This window comes from Rhinolophus sinicus, linkage group LG15 (genome assembly GCF_036562045.2).
Source record: "Rhinolophus sinicus isolate RSC01 linkage group LG15, ASM3656204v1, whole genome shotgun sequence".
Taxonomy (NCBI): domain Eukaryota; kingdom Metazoa; phylum Chordata; class Mammalia; order Chiroptera; family Rhinolophidae; genus Rhinolophus; species Rhinolophus sinicus.
The window spans coordinates 5138173-5163324 of record NC_133764.1 but is presented as its reverse complement, the minus strand read 5'-3'; the positions used below and the strand labels follow the sequence as shown (position 1 = coordinate 5163324).

Sequence of the window (25152 nt, the reverse complement as noted above, 5' to 3'; positions counted from 1 at the left end):
CCAAGCGGTGAAGCGCAGGGGCCTGGGCTGGGAGCCCAGCTCCACCACTCCATAGCTGGACGCCTTCGGCTCGCCCATGACCTCTGCCACTGTCTCCTTACCATCCCCACCTGGAGCTAATACTGGTCCCTTCTCATGGGGTTATTGTGGGGATTAAATGAGTTATTATTAAGTAGTCCTCACTCGTACAGTGGGTAGATAATACAGATCAAGAAAAGTCATGAGATTTTATTGGTCTGCAAATTCAAAGCAATAATTGTTACCTGGCTGTTGATTTGAAGGCTGTGAGGTGCCTCCAGGCTTGGTGAGAAAGAGTATTGGGGTTCATTAGTGATACCTGTCTTGGGTGAGGGAGGGAAGGGTAGACAGCATGGGTTTGGCATCCCTGGACTAGATGACGTCTGAGTTTACACACACACACACACACACACGGTTTACAGTTTAAATTTAAAGCGTACAACTGCATCCCACCAAACTCCTGGTCAGATTCCTCCTCCTCAGTTCTGCCTCGAGACCCAACCTTGCCTTGGTCCAAACTCCCTCTCCCCTAACCCAGCTCTCCAAACCTTTCTGGTGGTTGCCCAGCCATGCGAGGTGCAGACCCTGAAAGTAAATAAATCCCCAGCTCTACAACCTCTGGTGTCCTCCCGTCCACAATGATAGAGTACTACATCACACCTGAATGCCCTGCTCCCGGCCACCTGCCTGTCTGATGGAGACAGCCCCCCACGCAGCCAGCAGGGCCGGAACCCTATTCAACACCCCCAAACCTGGTATAAAAGAAGGCACCCAAAACTACTTTTCTGTCTAGGGAATCCCAGACAGGGCCAGGGTTACGATCAGGTGTTATAGCTGCAGGGACAGGTGTCACTGGCGATAGGTGAGGGCAGTGAAATCCAGGGCTGTGGAGAACTTGGTTACTTGTGTTGTGCAGAGTCCCAGGACCCGATTCTTGCTGAGGGCCCAGTGCCCTGGTCGTACTCCCAGGCAGTGTCCTTGTAAAGAGTTTGAGCCTCAGCATGTGTTGGCTAGAGTTGCATCCTCAGAGGCCAGAGAGATAAAGAGCTTTGCAAAACTCCTCCCACATAGGGCCACACATTCAGGCAGGAGCCCTGTTGTTCAGGGATACTCCGGGTTTGGCTAAACTGCTAACAGACATGTTTGAAATAAATTTTTAAAAAATTGTTTGGGGGTAGTCTTTGTATAATCCAAATTTAATCGTTTCTATATAAACTCATTAATGAAGGGACAGCTAAAAGCCAGGCTATCTCTTGTTTTGGGTAGCATGATGAAAATGCATATTTATCTTGAAAAATGAGACCCATCATCTGTCTGAGCTGACCCTAATATAAAGCAGAGCAGTCTGAAAGATTTGTGTAACCACAAAGAGAAGTTCCTTTGGCAGTTTTTGCGATTGACTTCTATCGTATCCTTTTTCTATAAATTTTAAAGATGCATTGCAGGACACACAATAATGACACAGTTTACTGCTCCCAGTTCTAATTTACCACAGGTCAAATCAGATACCTAAAGCCTCATTAAGATTATACATAAAGGATAATGCTATTTTACATGATGCTTCAAACTGCTTCACAAAAGTTTCAAAGCATTAATATGACAGAGCAAACTTGAGATAAGAAGTACATCTTTGAATGAATGATTGAATAAGTACCTTCCATTTTCCAGATGACAAAACTAGGTTAATCCAGGGTCAGTTGCCTAATGTTTACTGAGCATCAGCTATGTAAAGATATTATACAGGAGGAAACAATAGGAAGAAATAAGGCAGAATCTGAGGAAACATTTAAAGATTTTTATTGCTGGGATTTTAGGAACTAGATTAAATATGATTTTATGTAGTTTTGCCATCTTTGAGAAGTGCACTGTGTATGAAGGCAGCCACTAACCACATGTGGCTATTTAAATTTAAACTAAACAAACTTAAAAATTCAGTTTCAGTTCCTTTAGCGGCATTTCAAATGCTCACAGCCGCATGTGGCTCATAGTGCCATGTCAGCAATGCAGACGTAAAATATTTTCATCCTCACGGAAAGTTCATTTAGACAATACTGCCTGGAAATAGAAAGACAACTGATATCCTTAGGGACAACGCTCCGTGCTCCTCATGTGAGTTTGTCCTTGAAGTCACAGGGCATTGTGCTAGACTATACAATGGTTCTCAGACCATAGCGCACACGAGAATCTCCTGGAGGGCTTGTAACACAGATTCCTGGGCCCTGCCTCAGAATCTCATTCAGGAGGCCTGGGGTGCGACCTGAGACTCTGCATTTCTAACAAGTTCTCATTTGATGCTGATGCCCGCGGCCCAGGGACCACACTTTGAGGACCACCAGTCTGAAAAGAAAGAACCAGAGAGCTCTAGCTGTTAGAACACCTTGGAAGAACATAGGCATCTAGGCAAAGGGCTTGGGCAGATGGTATTTGAGATGCACCAATGGTATTTATCTTAGCCACAGAGGTTATAGCTCTTGTCTGGGTTCTCATCTGAGGGGACTTGTTTGCTTGCAAGAGCCCTTCTAAGAAGAAACGGCCTTTCTTCTGTGGCATGTCTAAACCATTTTATCTTTGAACCTCCAAAGACTGTGATCAGTTTGGAGAAGACTATGAGTAAAAAAGTCGTTGGAATACTGTTGAACTATCCTGATAGTAAAGAAGAGAAGGAGATGGAAGGTGAGGAGGGAGTAAGAGAGGCTGGGAGATCACCCACTCAGCTGAACAGCCTGGGTTGGGAACTGCTGGGGCTCACCACCTCATACACTGGTCCCCCTGATTGCTTCACTCTGCAGGTGCCAGTTGAGGACCTACTGTGTGCTGGGCACTAAGAGATACAAAAATCACTAAAACCCAGGCCCTGTCCTAGTGGAAACCATACCTCAGCGTCTTCAGGGAAAGACAGGCAGGAAGGTAATCAGACAACTGACTGAGCTAAGAATAAGGGATCTTAGCAGAAAAGGGATCTTCAGAGGGTGGAGAACTCCCTTAACCTCTCCATATTGGTCCAAGAAGACTGGAGCAGAATGGCTGTGGAATGAAGTCATGACCGGCTTATTGAGGGAAAGTGCTTTCCAAGAGGAGGGAAGAGCGTGTACAGAGGTTTGTGCACATGAAAAGCAGAGCAGTCGTGTGGGGCAGCCACGAGGTCTGAGATGGGCTGCCTTGCTGAAATTTGTACTTCACTAACAGGTGATAAAGACCCATTGGAGGCTTAAGCAGGAACACAGAGGGCTTCCACCTTTAGGATTATTTAACAGTGTGCAGCAGGTTGGGTCTTCCATGGTACTGGAAACCAGTAAGTTGCTGAAGCCTGCCTGTATTGCCCTCCGGAGCCTGTGTGTCTTCCCTCACCTCCTACCCTCATGCCCCTGCCCACTCCTTCCCCTCTCCAGGAGGGCTGTGCATATCTTAGGCCTGCCCCCACCCCCTCACCTCCTTAGTCAAAATTTATCCTTTGAGTATTTAGTGAAGCATAAATCTGATCGTCCTTTGAATGAGCAACTTGTGAACATCAGTGAATCTGCAGGTGGGAATGAAGGATAAATGTTTGAAGGGAGGCGATCCCACTTGAACGTATTCCATTCCTTTCCCCCACCTAACATAGCTACTCAGCCAGGATATCAAATACTCAGCACCGTCATTCTTGTCACTTGGTTACCCTGACCATGTATACCTGTGCAACAGCCCTTTCCTGGCACTCGGTAGATGGGGGGCAAGACTGGAGAGGAAGCAGCTCAGGGCCGATGTGAAATGGGAATCCTACAGCCTGTCCTGTTGAAGGTTCCGTCTTAAAGGAGCTAACTGTCTAGTTGGGAGGAAAGATGTAAGATCAGTAGCTGTAGAAAATGGCATGCATCCCACGGCTTGCGGAGTTAGGAAACGGAAATGTTCAGAAGTACCTTCTCCTCTGTCGTAGCAGCTAGATCTTTTGTGGGTTTTGTGGCGGCGACGGGTCAATGAAGACCTCCAGAGGCGCAGGCATTGAAGAGATTCTGCTGCCTTCCCTCCGCCTGGAAAGGCATAAGATATAAAATAAGGATAAGGATGGTCCATTGGGGTCCTGATTTCCCCCACACACAACTACTTTGTTGTTTTTTGTTTTGTTGTTTGTTTTTGTTATCAGATAGTGAAAAAGAATGTCTCATTGTTTCAGATGCGCTACTGGTGTGGGTCCAAAGCTTGTGCTTGCTTGATATGCCCCTCTGGTAATCCAGCATGGGGTGAAGGAGCCAGGGTGGGGATGTGGGGCGCGGCGTGGAGAAAACTAAACAGGTTAGCCTGTGGAAATTGTGAAAGCTAAACAAATGTTAGTTGTTCTTGATATTTGCCATTTTATCGCTGTACAAAGAACTGTAAACAGCTAGCTTTCCTCTCCAAGTGTGCAACACAAACAGCCTTCAGTGGAGTTGTGTTTCAGGCAGGGCTGTGGGGTAAAAGGCCCGGCCCCTCTGAGTGGCTGTCACAGCAGTAAGGTCATCATTATAATGGGGTTTTACCTGCGTCCACTTGCCTCATGGGCTCAGAGTGAGCCTTCCTCCCTTTTCCTCCCACTTGCCTAATTACTTTGCCTTTTTCTCTTTTTTTTCCTTTTTTTTTTCTTTTTTTAAGTTTAACTGCTGTTAGCAGAAAATATTACAAATGCTTACCAAGAAAAACTAAGTAAGGCCAGATGAGAGGACTGCTTCTGCTCCCTGGTCTGACCAGCTGTGCCTTAGAACAGACGTGCTCATGCAGTGGACAGCAATGAGGGCAGTGGCCTGCCAGGGCCTAGTAACCGGGGGGGGGGGGGGGGGGGGGGGGCCGGGGGGGGGCGGGACACTGCAGATAAGTGCCCACCAGCCGACATTCCAGCTCTCAGCAGACCTGGAGCCACACGCATTAGGCCTCTCAACAGTGTTTATCTCCAGAGTCTATTTAGTTTATCTCAAAGGCTTCAGGTTAGAGTCCCTTCCCCCTCCCCCTTGCTAAGGCCACCTCTCTGTCCATCACCCCATTTCTTAAAAAAGCTCAGATTCTATTTTGTCATTTTTCCTAAATTTAAATAAATGCCAGGTCTTGAGAGTTTAGGCGTGGGCCTGGGTGACAGTCTTGTAGAGCTGATTTGTAAATTGCCTTTGGTTTGTAATTCAAATGTTGTTGTGTGGTAAACATTAATTATGTCAGACAACATTCAGTTACAAATGAGGACTTAGAAATGGGCTCTTATCAGGAAGTGACATTTGGCAGATGGATGGTTTCAGTAACAAAAGGAGAATGAGTTTTTTTAGCCTCAGCTGGTAAACTACAAAATGTTAAATACTGTTGCACTTTATTTACCTCCTTTATTCCAGGATAAGAGAATAGAATAGAATAGAATAGAATAGAATAGAATAGAATAGAATAGAATGAATTCGTTCACTCATTCATTCAACAAATATTTGAGGGCTTACTAAGTACCAGGCACTGTTTAACCCAAGCACTTTTAAAGACTTCCTTTAAAATACTGCCTCAGTTTGAAAACAAACTTGATCATGAGTGCCGGGGTTCATTTCGTATGACATTTTTTCATAACTAGACTTAGAGCTTCAGATTAAGATAAATGATATTTTAAAAGAGACAGATGCTATTTTTAAAGACAGGGTGAACAAGGAATGTTTTCCTGGGAATATTAGCATACCAAACAATACTTAGAGCACTGTTCTCGTCAAAGACAAAAAAAAAAAAGGCTGAGAAAGAACATTTTAGAAATACGTTGCTAGACCCAAGATTGGTGGTGTCATTGGAGGCAGACTTAACTATTACATGCATTCCAGTCTTGCCAGTGGTGCTGGGTTGGCCATAGTTGACCAGTTGACCACAAGCGTTTAGGGAGCTAGGCCATGCCTTCCTTGGTAAGGCAGCCTCTGGTGACGCAGCACCTGGCCCAGAGTGCACATCTCATCAGTATGGTTCAAGGGACAATTAGTATTGGGTTGATAAAGATGGAAGGTGAGTTAAGGGACTAAGGAGCATTTGAATTTCTTAGGGAACCCATAGGTTCCCTAAACTGTCCTCTAGGGGAATGGTAAGAAGAGAAAAGGAGAGGAGAGCACTTTTTTCAGAGTCAGAGCTTTGTACTTCCTTTACTCTCTACTTTCCCTTCAAAGGAAACCTCCCAGGTGACCCCACTGGACAGTGGGACTCCTACAATAAGGTGGTGGGGGGGAGTGTCTGCTCCCTCCTGTGTCTCTTCATTATTCCTAAGTCACTTCCAAAGAATTCATTGAGGGCAAGCAGTTATTGCCAAACTCTATTTCCTATTTTCAGAGAACTTTTAATCTTCCCTTTTGTCCCTATGCAGTTGATAAACTGGCCCCACATCCTCTTCCCTTTATCTGCATCACCAAAGAAGTCTATTGCACTGTGGAGGCTGATCTGTTTCACAAGCTCCTTTGTGTTAACCCTCAAAAGAAAGGCTTTGAAATCTGTGAGCATGAAGCTTTGGGTTTGGCCTTCCTTCCCCAGCCAGCCCTCAGTTTACATAACCATATAACCCTGACAGCACCAATGTAACCAGTCATGGAACAGACAAGCTATGGAGGGCCGCATGGAGAGGGAGCCTATTGTACTGGGAGGGAAGACCCCCAAACCCAGCACCAAGGTTCACTGGAGCCGTGTTTCTTCATCCTTTTCAAGGCCATGCGTGGACAGTGAATAACAATGAATGGGTCAGGTGGGGTGGGAAGGGGCTGAATGTAAGTAAGCCCACGGTGCAGCAGAGAAAGCAAGCCGAAACCACTGAACTCCGTTCCAAAAGGAATTGTTCTTGGAAGAGCACATAGAGTCAGAGCTCCGACTTGAAAGGTTTTGTCTCCATTCTCTTGGGAAACTGTTTGGCTAGAATGGCCTTTGCTTTGTTTGCCAACAAAGTGATGGAAGTGTGCTTAGACAGCGTTTCTAGATTTGAGTAGAGGTGGCAATGAGTAAGACTCTCCCTCAGCTGGTAAGGTGTAGAAATGATTGGTAGAGGTTTTGAGAGAGTTTAGAAATACATGTATCCTGACAGAGTGCCTGGAAAGACTGGTTAGCCTTGCCCCACCTGATGTGTTCCCCAGTCAGAGCAGGGTGCCGTGAGATAAGGGTTCTCTCCATCTGTTGACACACACAGCATCGTAGATGTGCTTTGCAACAATTTTCTCTGTGTGGAGGGAAACAAATACTGCCCTGGACACCTGGATAGCTTCTGGAGTTGCAGTTGAGTTGGGATTCTGGCATCATGGTCTCAGGAAGTTACTGCCATCTAGAGAACCATACCCACAGATATGCCACCTATTTCACAGATTTCCAGTATTTTATATATTCATAGACCAACAAATATTTGATTAAAATAAAAGGAAGTAGTCATTTCTGCCAGATGTGATTAAACCAAATATGTACAAAGACTCTGCAGAGTTAGGTAGGAAAATGAGAAAATACATTTAATAGAAGCAGAAAATGCATAGTTTATATGACTGGATTGAAACTCAGAAACCATCTTCAGATCTCAGTTTACAAATCGCCTCTTCCAGGAAGCCTTCCCTGACCTCTCCAAGGTTGACTTCGGTCTTCCTCCTGTGTGCTCCCCACAAGCCTTGCTCCTGAAGTAACATCCATAGGCTGCAATCCCGTTAGTGTTGTCTCTCTCCCTGGACAGACTCCAGCAGACAGCCTTGACAACAGGCTGTCAGGTAGTGGGCGCGCAGTGAATATTCGTTGTTGCAGAAGATAGGCCCAATAAAAACAGACTCCTCAGAGAGTGAGGCTGAGGTGAGGCCTTTGAGTTAGTAAGCCGAGTGCTTTATGTTTACCGCACAAGGAAGGTGGGTTCCACCACAGCTCCCATAATCATTCAAGTCTTCCTGTTCCAGTTCACCTTATCTTGATGAAGAGAGTAATTTGTTTTACATCTTGCCTATGAGCAGAGGCAGTTGCAGCCCATCAAGTAGAACTATGTGGGGGTGGTTTTCCGATTACAACCCATTAAGGCTGAGCTGTGATTTCTAAAGCTCTTTCATTTGTGACATGAGCCAAACCCATACCCAATTTCCTCTCACATAGAAAACAGCGTGCTAGTCTTATGAAAATGATTTTTTTAAATTGTTATTGTAAGCGGAGCATAACTGAAAATGTGTATTGAGCAAAACAGAATACTCCAACTGGCACACTAAAAAGGGGGCTTTTGAGAAAAACACGAAAGATCCATTTGGGCCTCCTAGTTTAACCATTTCAAGTCTGGTTTCCCAGCTGAGTTTCTTCTCTCAGCCATTTTGATAACAAAACAGATACTGAGTTCTGACTTATCCTATTCCCTCCCCCGTTTGTAAGTTATCACTGACCTTGTTTTTCTTAACTGGACACATGTTGGTCTTGTCGGTTTCCCCTGTGCTTGTGGCTGTCATAACTGCAAGCTGTAATCCCTTCAGATCCTTTGGATGTGACATCGCCCATGAGCTGGGGGTGAGCTGTTCCATGTACATCGTGCTCAGAAGACTCAAACGTGACCCACCCGATGCCCTGAGAACCTTTAACAGCACTGGTCCCTTTAAAATCCAGAGATCATTCTATGTTTCCATCAAAATACAAAGAGAAGTCGCCTTCTGCCACTCTGTTTACATTCAGCTGTACCCGGATGGCCCAACCTGCCCTTCTGTGCCTTCTAATTCCCCAAGAGTACTCACTGTCAGGAGAAGTAGTGTCTATTTGTACAGGCACACCTTGGAGATATTGCGGGTTCGGTTCCAGGCCACTAATAAAGCCAGAGTCACAGTAAAGCGAGCCACACAGATTTCTGGTTCCCAGTGCACGTAAAAGTTATATTTACTCTATGCTGTAGTCTATGAAGTGTGCAGTAGCATTCTGTCTTAAAAAACAATGTACCTACCTTAATTTAAAAACACTTTATTGCTAGAAAATGCTAAGCATCATCTGAGCCTGTAGGAAACATGGGGCCGATAGACTTGCTCGTTGCAGGGTTGCCACAGACCTTCAGTCTGTAACAAGTGCAATACCTGGGAAGCACAGGAACACAAGGTGTGCCTATCGTTGAAACAAACTTTTTTTTTTTTTTTTTAAGGTACCAGGAGTCTTATCTTAATAAACTGGAAAATGCCTCTGCAGTTTCTCCTTCCAACAGGCCTCCCTGTCAGGCTCAGCTCAGCTCCACTGGCATTTGAATAACCACCCAACAGTCCATTGTTACTAATTTGAGTGGATAGATGGCAGTAGTTTTCTAGAAACGGGGCTGGTTTACTGTGCCGGTAGAGCTGAATACCCTGGGGCAAGTTAATTAATCTTATATAAGGTGAGAGTAAAACCACCTATAGGAAGGGCAGCTGTGAGCATTGGAGCACATACTATATAATTCTTCCACCCGTGCATGCGTGGGGCCTGACAGCCACAGGCATGTAGCCAGGATGTCTCCTCAGCATTCACAAGGCCAAAAATAGAACTCATCATGCCTCCGCCATGAACACACTCACCTGTGCACGTCCCCTCTGCTTCACACCTGAGGAAAAGGCGTCAGGTCGGCCACCCTCTGCACTCCCTTGCCTGCCTGCTTCTCACTTGGCCCCTACCATCTGTTACCCACCCTCCTGTGGTAACCTGCTGTGCTGGGGGAGGATCCCACCCTGAAGCAGGTTTATGGATGCCCATGTCACCCGGCCCCATCTCGTAGCCCCCCCTCCCTCCAGCCTCCATACCCCCCACTCCAAGTAGGCCTGAGTGACTCCTCACAGGATTTGATACAGTTCTACTTCCCAGTTACTTGGGTCATGGCTTAAATGTCACCTTTGGGAACGCCTTCCCTAAGCAGTCCATCTCACGTGGTCCCCATGTGTCAACCTATTTTGATTCTGTTACTTGTGTTTATGTCTGTCTCTCCCCCTAGACTTTGACAGGGCTTTGTCTTGTTCACCATGGCCTTTCTAGCTCCATAACTATACCTGGCATGTGGTAGACACCTGTCATCTGTTTACCAAGCAAATGGATTCAACAAATAGTAGCTCCTTCTATTATCATTAAAATTGAGTGTGTTTGCATGAACTAAGGTATATCTATATGTTATTTATAGCTAGGGTTAACATGGATTTGGGGGTTTGACAACACTGCTACTAAAGGTAGGAACCCTAAAAGCAAGTCTTTGTTATATTTCCGCCCATACCGGAAAGAATCGATTGACTTACAGAACCCGAGGGAAACTGTCAATAGACATGAAAGTGGGTCCCCATCCCTCTTAAGTCTCAGCACTCAGCCAGTTCTAACTTGCTATGCAGCAGCTGCCTGAGAAACTTAATTTAGAAATGGGGGAGTTTCTGCCTGGAACAATAAGGAAAATCATCTTTCTTTTACGTGACCTGCAGAGCCTGCCCCTGTTGTCACTCTGCAGCCCGCACTGTGAAGGAATACAGATAAGAGATTGAAAGAGGGGCTCGTTCCTTCTCATGCTCGGTGGCATGTGCACAACAGGGGCCCTTTGGAACCTCTGAGCCCCAGACTTACTTTCTCAGTGATTCTGAATTAGTTAAACTGCTTTCTGTCCTGGTGAGTTCTGTGTCCGCAGTAGCCCACGTTCTCTTTTTCTGAACATTCCTGCAGATGAAGGTTTTAAAAGAGCCTCATTACCTGAAATAGGACTATGGTTATAAATTCTCAACCTCTCTGTGCAGGACGGTGCTTGCAGCATAGATTACACAGTGGTTAGTAAGGTGTCAGTTCTCAGGGACCCCCAAGAGGCAGTTTGGTGTCAGAAACAAGGAACAGAGTCAGCGTCTGAGACCTCGCAGAGGAGGGAGGAAGGGGGGCGAGGGGGCAGAGTCCTAATAGTTTGCCATACGGGTCACACATCAGTGCTGGAGAACAGTGACCCGGGGACGTTTGTACTAAAACAATTCTTTGTACACATGGGCTCCCATTGACGAGTTTGAGGGCCCTTTAAGTAGTCTTGAGTGCTCTCTATATTCTGCCTTCTGGAGACACAAAGGAAAGTGAACAGACCCTTCAGGAGTTGTTGCCATTCAAGTAGGAAACTCAGAAACAAGTAATTCACGATTGGACACTGTGGTTTACTCAGCAGTAGATGTGAGGATCCGTAGCTCCCCGGTGCATGGCCTGGCTCAGATCCCTCTCCCAGCTGCTGGTTGCCCCCTTCCCTCTGATAGCTCAGAGGATGTCTGACTGAACACGCCCAAGGTCACCTTCAGGAGCTGCCTTCCTGTCTTCCCTGTTCATCCTCTCTGGATGGCGTCACCAGGGATCCCAAACCCAGGAGCTGCCCTTGGTGCCGCCCTCTCCTTATCCTCATTTACTCTGCCTGCACGTCCTGTCACGTACTCCTCCTGAATCCCTCTCAAGTTCATCCTCTTCCATCTCCACTGTCACCACTTTTATCTCGTCTCCTAAGTGATCTCTCCACACCTGCTCTGGGCCCCTCCAGTGTGTTCTTTCACACATGGCCCTTTCCTCAGCACACTCCCCCACCGCCATGCGCGCGCGCGCACACACACACACACACACACACACACACACACACACACACACACTCTTGCACGTTAAGATCCTTCCATGCTGTGGCCCTGCCCATCTTCCCTCTCACCTGATCCTGAGTGGTGTTCCCTATTCTCTGCACTCCAGCCACACTGGCCTTGCTGTTTGTTTTTGTTGTTGTCGTTTTTTAATTCTCATACAGTAAAACTGACCTTTTTCTCGTTTGCTATACAGCTCCATGCGCCCTACTACATGCACTAATCTTCTTTTGACTCAGCCGCCCGTCTTCCTGCTCAAGGCCTTTGCACATCCTTCCCTGGTCTAGTCCACTTGTCCCTTCCCCTGGACCAGGTCAGCCCCCTGCTGTGTCCTCAGCGCCAGCCTTTCCGTGCCCAGCACCTGGGTGGTGACAGACATTCACTAGTGTGGCTCTTGGGTCATAACATAACACCAGTGAACTCAGTGCCTCTAGGGACATGCGCGGCAAGTGTGGAGGGCCTTCTTTTGTTGTCACAATGTTGGGACACAAGGCGACATCAGGTAGGAAGGAGCCACAGATGCTCAGTGTCCTCCAGTGGGGGCAGCCCTCTCTGGGAAGCCCAGGCCGGCCCAGATGCCAGGAGCTCCCCCATACCGAGGTGAGAAAGCTGGGGGGTCACGCAGAGCTTCAGCTTCCCACCCTGCCTGCCATGGGTGCCAGGCTGACTTGGGCAGGCGCAGATGAGAACAAAACTGGCAGAGAATCTGAGATCTGGGTGAAATCTGGAGAAAGCACCTCAGGGGCCAGGAAGGCTTTCAGGAGAGAGAGAGAAACGATGCCTTTGTAAATCTCTGATGACAATGTGTCTTTGCTTCCCTCTTTTCTCCTAAACCTCCTCACAGGAGCCTTTCTTTTGGGAGGAATCCTCTACTCCTGGCAGTTCCCTCATTTCAACGCCCTGAGCTGGGGCCTCCGCGAGGACTACTCCCGTGGGGGCTACTGCATGATGTCAGTCACCCACCCCGCCCTGTGCCGGCGGGTCGCCCTGCGCCACTGCCTGGCCTTGATTGGACTGTGCACGGCAGCGCCCCTGCTGGACGTCACCACATGGACCTTCCCGGCCATCTCCCTCCCCATCAACTTATATATCTCCTACCTCGGCTTCCGGTTCTACGCAGATGCCGACCGGAAGAGCTCCAGGAAGCTGTTCTTCTGCAGCCTCTGGCATTTACCTTTGCTCCTGCTTCTCATGCTCACCTGTAAACAGCCGCCGGGTGGGGAAGGTGACAAGGGAGAACCTCAGAGTTGAAATCCCATTGGCATGTGGCGACACAACAAAAACATACAAGGAGACACAACTTTTTCCCTTTGCTGTTAGGCAAGAATATTTTGCTAATTCTGGAACGCGAGAAGAGCAATCGCTGGGTTTAGCACAAGATTGTAAAATGATTCGGTGCTCAATGATCCCTGGACAGTTTTTTTAATGATGATATACAAAATGTTCCCCAAATAAGAATGGGTCGGCTCAGTAGATTAATGCAAAGAGAATGTTTCTCTCTTTGGGGGTCTTTATATATCTCTTCCTCCAGCTCCACCCCATTGTTTTTCTTCTTCCTCTGCAGCACACATCTTCCTTTTCTGACCCCACTGCACACCCCTCACCTGCCAGCCAAAGTGGTAATTGTGGACCAGACAAGGTGAGCACTGGTCCTCTAATATCTGTAGTTCTGTGACATCAGGTCATTAGAAGACCATGTGAGAGGGCATGCACACCACTGGCCGCAGAACCTCCTTCCCTGTGAGGAGCCAGGGGCCCCAGTTCCAGCCTTCTCTACCCCACACATATTCTCAACCTCATAGTCCCTCAAGCCATAATAGAATCCCAAGGATGGGCTGTTGCATGCCATTGGGAGAAAGAATTCCAAACGGTTGCCTAGGGGATCTCAGACTGGACTGCCAGCCATGCCCCACCTCCATTACATATCAGCATTTCAATAACTGCAAGGAATCAAAGGCATCTTTATAGTTCACTTTAAAATACAGGAGGTGTCTGAAGCATTTCTTTCTGGGAGGGCAGTGCTAGACTTAATACCAGAAATCCCTCCCACGCAGGTCTCTGTAGTCTCTGTGCACATGTCACATCCTCGTTGCTACGTGGCTTGCTCAGGGCCAGACGGGCAGGGAGACAGAACAAGGCGAGCTGTGCCACCAGCTCACATAGCTCGTGTTCTTGTTCCTGTCGTGAGGAACACATTTCAGGCCTGGCATCTTCTGAATTCAGAAATCAGCCTCCACACATGCAACGGCTCTAAGTCAGAAGCCGAGTGGGACTCCTGGTGGGGCTGCTTCCGGGTCGAGGAGCTGTGAGTTGCTGTAGCCAGGTGTGGCCTCAGTCACCTGCGGTTCCGTCTGTCCTTCACGTCCGCCCCCTTGTCGTCTGTCGAGCCCCATTTGCCTGAAGGTCTTGAAGCTTAACAGGATGTTTTAATTACTCAGTCTCCAGGGACATGGCTGCCCTGTAGGAATTCATTTGGGGAGTTTAAACAACATTTAAACAGTCATTGCAATATGCCTGTTCTCTCAAAAATTTCTAAAACGATTCCAGATAGCGTCTGATCGCTGTTTCCACTTATCTGAAATATTACCTCTTCGCTGTATCCAGGTTATTTACTGTGGGGAACATGGCACAGGAATGTCTGGAAAGAACATCTACAACTGCTGCAGCCCTGAAATTTGTAAAATGCTTCGGTTCTCTTTTCCTGCTGCAATAAACAAGTATGTAAGAACAGGAGTGTGTGTGATGTAATTTTATTTAATCATCTTCTGGTGCGTTTGCACAGTTCCTGGTAGAATTGATAACACTTGACTCACTTTTGTGAGCTAGCAGAGGCTTAGAGGGCAGGCACATCAGTAGTTCTGTTTGCAGGTGGTGGGAGTGAGCACCCCAGATTTTTGATACCTGTACACTCCAAAGAATAATAAAGGGTCATGACCCGCCCACCCCCACCCTACCTTCTGCTCAGATCATCCAGTCTCCCTTCTTCCTTCATAACCATCACCAAAGAAATCTTCTTTTTGGAGACTGATCTGTCCTTCTGCTCAGGAAATGCCAATGGCACACCATCCGCCCAGCAAATGGAGTCCGAGCTTCTCAACACTCAGACCCGACATACTCTCCAGACTTTTCTCCGAGGAGCTTCGATATGAAGCCACCTCACTGACTGTGTGCTGCTCCTCACACCTCTCTGAAGGCCCCTGTGCCTTCCCAAACCCCTGTTCCATATGTCCCAAGTTCACACTCCTGTGACCCCCACAGCCCCAGCAAGGACGTTGCTGGGTCCTCCTGGGACTTAAGTTCCACACCCACCTAGAGGCTCTGACCTTGACCCCCATCAGGATTTCCCAGGTGGGTGAAGCATGTGTTCTCCACGGGGTCTTTCACTGAGTGTCTGGGAGAGATGCCTACTGCAGCTCTTGTGGGGAATCAAGGCATATGCACATAGTAAGGCCTCAGAAGGACTCAGGGTTGAAAATCCAAAATCTGAGTTTGCTTACCCTGGTGTTTCCCAAACCTAACCCGGAACCCTTTCCCCTGTGTCCCATCTCCCATCTCTCGCGTGGAATTAGCAGTCAGGAGTGCAGTCTGGGAAATGCTATCTGGACCTAATCTCCGGAGTTTGCACTTGGTCCTTCGGGCCTCTGGGCTGTAAGTGCAGGACCAGGCCTGGAGGGGTAGGGGCCACACATGTAGGAGAAGGGGCTTGATTGAGATTTGAAACAGCACTTCCCTTGTTTGCTTATTCTATAATATGGCCAGCTAATGAAAAGGCAAAGGGACATGTCTAATCCCTTAATTAGCTTTTTTAAAAACATGATTCTTAACTTAGTATTCCTCTGGTGCTGGAAAAAATGTACCAGCTTCCTTTATATTGTGGAAAACCACTGTATCACTGGAGGATAAAACCAAATTTCACCACAGGGTCCGGGTCCGGTCTTTGTGACGGAAATGCCACTGCCTATTCCCAGATCTTTTTTTCAAACAAAAATGGGGCCCGTCTTGCCCATTGGGAACACCTTCTTCGTGGCTCTTTAGATATGTTTTGAGTACCCCACACCCTAACGCTGGAGCACAAAAACAAAACTTGGCAGTTGTCTTTGCTCTGAGTATGTACAGGGTTGAATTTCCCTCTGGTCGCTTATTCCTTACAGTCTATTCTGCCCATCATCCTTACTTCCTGTTTTCTTGGCTACAGAAACAGCTGGGGCTCAGCATTTCTCTACTGGATAGCAGTGCCAGGAACAGATCAAAGCTTCTTCTGCCCACTGACTCATGCCGTGGAAGACACTCCCCTCTGAGTTCAGCTTGAGTGAGGGTCTGCGTCCACTGACACCCACCTCCCATCCCACCCCCTTTCTGACACACTCCAAGTGATGGGACCCGTGTAACTGACATAGGAGGAACTTAGGGGAGGAAGGTCTTTGGGAAATGTCCGTTTGACCCTTCTAATGACATTCGCTAAGTCCAAGAGAACACCTCATCTGATTTGGATGAAGAACTGGGTCGGGGTGTTTGTTGCATTGGTTCTTTCTCTGGAATCAGGCCAGGTAGTCATCACCCACAAAGTGCCTCATCTGTTAGTGGCACCTTTTCTTTATCTGTCTAGTAGGATCGATCATGCTAACCAACCAGGCAACTAGTAAAAAAGCAAGTGAAAAACAAATGGTCCAGCAATCAGCTTGGACGTTTCGTATGCACCTTTGGTCTTCACCCACCAGCGTCAAGCTTTAAATAAGTGTATATCTACTAACCGACCGAGAGTAGAAGTTTAGCGGGAGCAATATACTCGCTGCTTTGTTGGAAACCCAAATATAGTTGACTTCATGCTGGACAGATTATAATTTCTGGCATCTCTTTGGCCACAGTTTCCTCATCAAATAGAAGATACAAATATACGTTCTGGATCAGAGAACCTCTGCCACTCACTTCCTAACTCAGGTTCCATCACTCAGTTGATGGACCCTGGCCGTGCATATCACAGACCACCTGAGAGACAAGGCGGCTGATGACATCTGACCCCCCCCCCCCGAAGTTTGCATTCTGATTGGCCCAGGCTGGGTCCTGCTCACTTTGCGACTCATCGCTGAGGCCATCAGGCTGAACCTCTGAAAATGTACCCCCGTCTGGGCACCACTCACCTCCTCCACTGCCACCAACTTGATTTAACCACCCATCTCCCATATGCCTAAAAGTCCCCTAATCTCTCCAGCTTATGCCCCTAGCCCTGTCCGGTTTTCACACAGCAACCGGTGTGTTCCTGCTAGGGTACCAGGCAGATCATGACATTCCCCAGTTCTCCACCCTCCAAGGCTTTCCCTTCACACCACAAATACAGTGCAGTCCTTACAGCGGCCCATGCGGCCCCACACGTCCTGGCCAGGTCCCGGCTCGGATCCTGGAACTGCTCTCTTACCACCGCTCCCCTGCCCACTGGTCTCCCTGCTCTTCCTCAGATACCAGAAGTACGCACCCCCCGCCCCCCGCTTTGGGGCATTCCTGACTCTTGTTCCCTCTGCCTGGAGTCCTCTCCCCTCCTAACTTCAGTGAGATTACACTATTAGACATCCTATGTCCACCCATGTGTTTATCTTATTACCTATTTATTTTCTGTCTCTCCTCTGAGAGCCCTGAAGGCAAGGACCTCATCTTTGCATCACTTTATCCCCAGGATCTAGAACAACGCTTGGCACACCGTAGGTGCTCAGTAAGTGCTTTATGAAGGAATAACCCCGTCTGGGTCATATGATGCTCTGTGGTCAGAGGAACAGGGTCCATTAGCCTGGAATCCAGAATGAACTGATTTGAGAAAAAAATGGCTTTTAAACTGTCCTTATCCCTCTGCTGGTACAATCCTTGCTCCTGGGACTGCAGCAGCCAGAGGTACTTCCCGGTCACCAAACTGCAGCTTTGACTTGTTCCTGGAATTTGCCTTCTCTAACTTTAAACCACCACCCCACCCACCACTGTCACTGCTGGATTTGTCTGCTCTAGCACCCAACATGCAGCCTGCAGTTTACTTGCCTGTTGATGAACCATTTCTCTGCGTCCCCACCACCCCCAATGGACTGTAAACTCAAGGCAGAGTGTCTGTTCCTCACAGCTGTGTCCAAGGCCCCTGCCTGGCACAGAAGGCACTCTGTAAGTGACTTGTGGTAGATGGGCCATCAGTGGTGGAAGGAAGGAATGAGTGACGTTAGAGGACTGGCTTGAGGTGGAGGTGGCAGAAGCCGGAGGAGCAGTTGTCTCTGCTCGACTCACAGACCAGCACTTCAGAGCAGGGAGACGCACACGCCTGTGGACTGAATCCGGGCTACATGTAGCTCCCCGCTTATTTTGTGAGAAAAAGGGCCAGAGGTGAGTCAAGATGAGTTACTATCATTTCTTCCTAGTTTTACTCAGTCTTCGTTTCCCAAATTGTGGTAAATTTTTACTATTTCTCTGTCTTTGGGGCCATCTTGGCTCAACTGCTTAGCAGCTAAGAGTCCTTAGTCAAGTTGGCTTCTTGGCCAACATTTCTCTTGGTGTCTCTTTCTCTCTCTCTCTCTCTCTCTCTCTCTCTCTCTCTCTCTCTCTCTCTCTCTCTCCATCTTCTTCCCTAATCGTCTTCCACAAGTCATTGTTTTACCTCACTCACAGCAGAAGGGAGCTCAGTTGTTACGTCCGGGCTGTGAGAGCCAGCATGCATCAGGTACAGCTTAAATGAATGAAACCCCAATCCGGTTTATAAATCAGGGGACTGCCTAGGAGTGGAAGCCGAGAGAATGGGGGCCCCACGTGCAGAGAAGATCAAGCAGGCATGTTGGCCACATTGGGTGGGTGAAGATGGGGTGCCAGGGTTTTGGTCAAAGCCAGCCTGCCCTCACCAAACAGCAGCCAGGGCGCTCTACAGGCTGGGCACTTCCTGGAACTGCCCTTGGCTAACAGCTCCTCTCACTAAGCTAAGCAAGAATGGAGTTGGGGACTGGCAAGAGAACGGAGGGAGGGAGGGAGGGAGGGAGGGAGGGAGGGAGAGGATGACGCAGGGAACTTCAGTGGAGGCAAAGCAAAGTATTTGGTTGAAAACCCCTCCCCATCCCAAACATCTAAGGAGAGCGAGGTGACTAAGATAAGCGGTCAGGGAGAGCATCAGCGAGGCCTACACAAACAAAGCCCCCACCTCTTCCTCGCTTCAACAAACACACACACAAACCAAAACAAAGCATCAGTGAGAGGAGAGGCACCTTCCTCTGTGGGGTGGGTTAACTCAATAGGCATTCTGTTATCCACTGAGCAAATAATTATTCCAGGGTGCTTTGTGCTCAGCCTTGTGTGGGAGAGAGAGGAACCAGGATGCAGCCCTGACCCCTAGGAGTTTACTCTGAGATTTTTCCTAGAGAAAGTGCAGCAATGAAGGAGTGAGAGGAGAGGAGCCCCTCCAGTCTCTCACTCAGAGTCCGTGACCCGTGTCTTCGCTGTCTCCAGCCCCACTGCCTGCCTGAGGGTTGCCATTGCTCAGCCTCCCAGGTGCTTCCCCTGGTTTTTGTATCTCTTGAGTTGAGTCCTCTCTTCAGGGCTGCATATCCGTCCAAGGGCTAGTCTGGCTGTGGGCCCTCACTCTCCACTAAGGGGATCTGAGACACTCTGAGAATTCAACCCAGCCCACAACTCCCCCACGCCCCACTCACACCCTCTTTTCTTTATAGGACTAGTGTCTAGGGACTATGCATCACCTCAATTGTGTTTCTGTGTTCAAAGGAAAGATTACAATATAGACCATGGGTCATCGGGCCAAATATGAGGGGAGAGGGGAGAAGGCATTTTATGCAGAAAGCCCAGGGTGAGCAAAGGTCCCGTGGGAAGTTGCATGGAGTGTCTGGGAGAGTGCACACAGTTCTGCATCGCTCGAGTATGGGAGCAAGGGGAGGCGGAGGATGAGACTGAAGCGAGAAACCGAGGGACCGGATATGACTGACTTCACATAAGCCTCAGTAACTAGTCTGGACTTTACCCTAAAGGCAAGGGGGAACACTGAAGAATCAAACAGGAAAGCAGCATCACTAGGTTCGTGCTTTAGAAAGAAAATTCAGGCCACAGAGTGGAAGGTAGATTGGGAGAACTGGGGAGAACAGGTGAGTGATGATGGGTCTGAGTCCGGGCTGATGCAGGAGGAGGAGAGAAGAGGGGCAGAGGGAAACCCATCTGCCAGGGCAGCGTGATTGACAAGAGAATCCTGGGATATTTCAGGGTCGCGCTTGGGAGACAAGGTGCTGCCGTTCACTGATGTGAGTCCTCTTCCACTGGTCCTGTCTCCTCCTCTTTCCTTTACCTGTGGTGACTGATGGCCTGGATTGCTGGTCTCCTCCCATGGAAGACCCAGGCTGCCTCAGGCTGTGTCCCCCACCCCTTCGTGCACATATAATCCTGCGTCCCCCAAAGTATGCAGACCACCAACACCTCAGGCCTCTGCCTGGAATTTCCCCACTGCCTGGCACTGGAGAAAAAGCTTCATCAGCCAATCTAGCTACTGTTGCATGGTATGGTGCAGTGTGCCCTAAGAACCAGCTTGCTCAGAACTGTGCTCATTGCCTTGGGACTGACAGCCTGGCCCCAAGGTCCCCTCAGTCAGTACCTCTGCCCAAAAGGCTTGGAGCAGGAAATTATTCCCCACCTTTCCTTCTCCCCACTGACCTGAGTCTCTGCATTCTAAATAACCCATCAGCCTAGTCAACTAAAAGATCTGAATTCACTTTTTGAATAAGAATTGGACAGTTTGCCCTAAAACCAATGTGGCTGACATTTATTCAGGCCCCTCATGCTGCTGTTTTGTACTTGTTCATCTCTACAATATAGATAATCTACCCAGAACCAGACTGGGAGACAAATTCACAGCTAATCTCATAGCAGAATATATCCTCATTAGTCAACCATTAATCAATCCTCCTGTATCAGTTTGGACTCATAATTGCAAGGCACAGAAAATTTAGCTGAAACTGGCTTAATCAAGAGAAGAAATGTATTGGCTCCTGTGGTTGAAAACTCCAGAAGTAATGGGCTTCAGGCATGGCTCGATCCAGGAGGCAGGTTGTTCTTTCCACTTGTTGGCACCACTCTTGGCAGGGACTCGCTCCCCTTATGATGTGGACACCCCTTAAACAATTATTCATTTTTTTATTCACAAATATTTATTGACCTTGTAGCAGTGAACAAAATACTCAAACATCCCTGCTCTCATGCCGGAAATATCTCTAGAAGAAAATGCAAAACGCATGGCAACTGTGGTTGCCTCTGGGGTGGGGAGTTGGGTGCTTGGGAGACATCTTATTCCACCTCGTAAGAAAAAAGTCTTGGAACTGACATGCTGGCTCCATGTGGTCTGACTAGGGTTTGTGCCCATTCTCGACCAACACATCCTGGGTTCAAATCAGTCAGAGCCCATGTGCAAAGGCAGTAATCCCTCCCCGTGGTGAAGGCTTAGAAGTTTGGTAGAAAGCAGGTAGAGGAAGAGGACACACTTCTACTTTGGTCCTCAGAGAGGCTTTGGGCTCTGAAGAAGCTGGAGCCCCTACAGAGAGCCCCCAGACCTTGGGGAGGGGTCCCAGCCAAGGGAGCCCCATTGCTTTGTACACCCACAGAGACTCCCGCCCATAACCCAGATGGCAAGCCACAGGTTTTGCCACTGGCAGAGTTGTCCTAACCATATTACACCTGGGGTCCCCACCTCATTGTAAAAAACGACTACATTTATATACAGGCCCGTTTATTACTAAGGTCAGTTTATTAAAAGGCCATTAACAGGAGGACAACCCAGGGCAGTTCACCCCCTGGTTCACTCCCTGATTGGGCTCTTTACACCCAATCAGCCCTACCTACGCCCTGGGATTTCCCAAGCCCGCATCCATCCAGGGAAGGCAGAGCCACCCCAGAGATAAAGCGAGGCCCCATCAGAGCATTTGAAGCAGCACCTTTCAACTTTAGCAGCCTTCTTCTCCAACTGAAATGTTCCTTGGAAGACACTTCCACTTTCTTAGGAATCATTTAGGGACAACTCTTCTGGATTGAAGAGCCAGAAATGAGCCAGCCAAGTCCATTTCCCACAGTCACCCCCCAACCCTGAGTTTCTGTGGGGAGGGGAGGGCAAAGCATCTCCCTGCCTGCGAGGGGTCTCCTGCCTCCCAGCCACCAGCCACCAGCCTGCAGGGGACCGGCTCATCCCCAGACACTGCAGGAAAGAGGAAATCATCTGCCACAAGCAGAGCTCCCACCCCCAGGCAGCGATCCTTTCCCTCAAATTGTCCCTGCTCCCTCATCTAGAAAGGGACACTTGGCATTCTCTGCAAGGTATTTTAATGCTAATTTGTTTAGTCAAAAAGAGGAGCCCAAACAGATGTGGACCATTTGGCTGGCATGTAGTTCATTTGTTAGCAAGTGCAAAAGGCTCGTTGGCAGGATATTAAATATTACCTTAGCTATTCACAAACACTTCATATTTCAAGAAAGGAAGGGAGGCAAAGGCTGCATCCTATAAATCAGCCTTTCAAAGAGGCAGAAGGAGGCAAACATTTGATAAATCTATGTCATTGTGCTGAGAGATCAAAGGCCCTAACATATGTATTTCTGCAACCGGCATTCCAGCAGACAGCTATAACAAACGGAGGGCTGGGACAGCTTGAGAAAGAAAGAATTAGCCAATTCGAATCTGTGATTAACTGGGTTTCAGGAGAGGTAGGAGGGTGTCCGTGGTGGAGGGGGGGGGAAGGCGGGGCCAGCAAACAGGTGGGGAGGGGCTCTGTCCATGCACTCATTTGTGATGATGGTGTCTGGTCCCTGGGTTTGCTCCAAGACGAAGGCCACTTGAGACACGTGTGATTAGTGGGAGGCCTCAACATGGAAAAGAGCACAGCAGGAGGCCAGGGTGGCCAGCCCCTTCTGTGGAGGGTCACTAACCAGCCCTAGCCATGGGCCCCACTTCCTCTTCCTGTTTCTCAGCCTCTCCCATAGCCTGTCACTTTCCCTACCCTTGTATTCACTTTGCCCTCTCCCCAGCTTGTATTTTAGGTGGGTCGGTCATTCTAATAAGCTGGAACACCTGTGTCACTTGAAAGACCCTGATAGCCCCATCCAGTAGCTCCTATTCCAGCGGCTAAAGTGTCCACCATCGCAGTCAGTACTTGCTAGACCCTTCCCAGGCCTCTGATAAAGGGCCCACTTACAGCGTGAGAAAAACAGTTCCTTACAGCTTCAGTCGGAGGGCCCAATGAGCTGAGAATGGAGACTCGCTGGTACCTTGAACCCTGAAGTTGGGAAAGACTCACTTCAAATCCAAGGGGACCCCACACAGTGGGTGGCTGCTAGGGCTTCTTTATTACAATTCAAGGGCACAGTGTTCCTTCCTTACCTGGTTCACAGCTCAGCTTCACCTTTACCCACAATCACGCCTTGGCCTGTATTCTGGCTTCCTGCCCCTTTTGCTTTTCATGCTTTCTTGGCAAAAACCTCAACCCTGATGAGAGCTGACTTTCTACCTACTCACACCTGCACCCGAAGGGCTGAAGGTGGCTGAAGAAAACACCCAGCCGCAGGGACCGCCCTCACTGCAACTCATGATGAAACTTGAGTGTGGCCTCAATGCTCCCGGGTCCCCTCACTCCCTTCTTACCTGCACTTTCCACACATTCTCTTCTCTCTTCAAGCATCATACCTCTCCCCTCTCCTCTCTCTCAGCTGATGACCCTGGTTTCTATCCCTTTGAGAAGTAGAAGCAATCAAAACAGAATTTTCCGTCTTCTGACATATTTCCCTGCCTGCCAGCATCTGTTCCCAGCAGTCTGCTCGCCTGTCTGATACCACAGTGAGCTGTCCCCACTCCAACCTAAAGTCAGACCCCCTATGTGTGTGTGCCTTTCATCCACTCTCCTCTCATCCGCTCAAGACATTGCTCCCGAAAGGTCCTTTCTTTCCTACAACACTAACTGCTTATTTTCTGAATAAGAAATTGAATCTTTCCCACAAAAACAAAAATGCCTTGTCTCCCATTTAAAAAGCAAGCAAGCAAACAAATAGAAAACACTTGACTCCGCTTCCTCTGCTGGCTGCCACCCCATTTTTTGCTCCCCTTTCCAGCAAAATTTGTTACAATCAGCTACACCTGCTGCTCTCCACTATTACCCTCCCGTCATGCTCTGACGCTCACCACCCTGGCTTCCAGCCCCACCACTCCACCATAGCTGCTCTTGTCACTGTCCCCCAGGGTCTCCACTCTGCTAAACCCAATGGACTGTTCTCCCCCGTCACCTTACTCAACTTCTCAATGGCCTCTGACCCAGCTGTGTCCTTTCTCTTAATTCACTTTCTTCTCTTGGCTTCCAGGACACCGTGCTCTTGGGTTTTCCGCCTACTTCACTGGCTGCTCCCCGGCAGCCTGTTTTGCTGGTTCTTCCTCTTCTCCCTGGGTTTCTAAATGTGGGAGGGCTCCAGGGCTCAGTCCTTGTTCTTCTTCTCCTTTCTCTCTCTACTCATCCCTTTGGTGAGCCCATCCAGTCCCATGGCTGTCACTGCCATCTGTGTGCTGGCAATTCCCAAATAGATCTCTCCAGCTTAGAGTTTTCTAGCTCACTTCAGACACGTCTGTCCAGCTGCCTCTCCAGCATGTCCATTTAGACACCTAACAGACCTTGCAAACTCAATCTGCCCCAACCAGGCCCCTCATCTTCCCTCCAAATCTTCTCTGCCCAGAACCTTCTACCACTGGCTTGGCAGCAACTCCATTTTACCATTTGCTCACCCCAAACCTTGGCACCTTCCTCTCCTCACTTTCTCTCAGACCCCATGTCCAGTGTTTGAGAAAATCCCGCTGACTGTTCCTTCAGAATATATCCAGGATCCAGCTACTTCTCACCGTCTGCACCACCACCACCACCATTCCTTGCCGGGCTTGCTCCAGTCATTCTCTCGACTTCCAACCTTGCTCCTCTAGTCTATTTTAATACCACTCCTAGACGGATCAGTTTAAATCACATGTCAAGTCATGCCACTCTTTTGCTCTACATCCTGCAATGGCTCCCCAGCTCACTCAGAGTAAATGGCCTACGAAGCCCTACACGATTAGCACCCGTCACCCATCTGACCTCATTTCGCAGTACTCTCCCCCTTGCTTGTCTGCTTCAGCCACACCAGCCTCCTTGCTCTTCTCCACAGTTTGACCCTGGGGCTTTCACTAGACTGTTCCCCTACCTGGAACACCAGAAAGCCACGTGACTAACTCCCTCTTCTCCTTCAAATATCACCTCAGTGACCATCCTTTGAATTCACTAATCTAACCCTGGCCCCCAGCTCCCACCCACACCATCCTGTTCACTTTGTTCTACTTTTTTCATAGTACTCATAACATACTACAGAATTTCTTAACATTTCTATAATTTGTAACACTGTCTAGCACACTGCTTCATTTATTTATTTATCTATCTATATATCTATATATCTGTTTATTTATTATGTTCTTGGTTGTTTGTCTCCCTCACAACCTCCTTTCCCCACTAGGCTGTAAGTGCATTAAGGCACGTATCTCTGTCTATTTAGTTCAGTTTTCAATCCCATGTGCCTAACACAACGCCAGGCCAGTATCATTCTGAGGGATCTACAA

At 48.4% G+C, this 25152-nt stretch overlaps 1 protein-coding gene across 1 annotated transcript in view; it reads left to right on the top strand.

Moving 5' to 3' along the window:
* Positions 1–14267, top strand: part of COX10 (cytochrome c oxidase assembly factor heme A:farnesyltransferase COX10) — a 125471-nt gene extending 111204 nt beyond the window's left edge. The window contains exon 7 of the mRNA XM_019712524.2: positions 12379–14267. Within this exon, the coding sequence (XP_019568083.2) occupies positions 12379–12785 (407 nt within the window). The 3' untranslated portion in view covers positions 12786–14267. The remainder of the gene's footprint in view (positions 1–12378) is intronic.
* The last annotated feature ends 10885 nt before the right edge of the window (positions 14268–25152 follow it).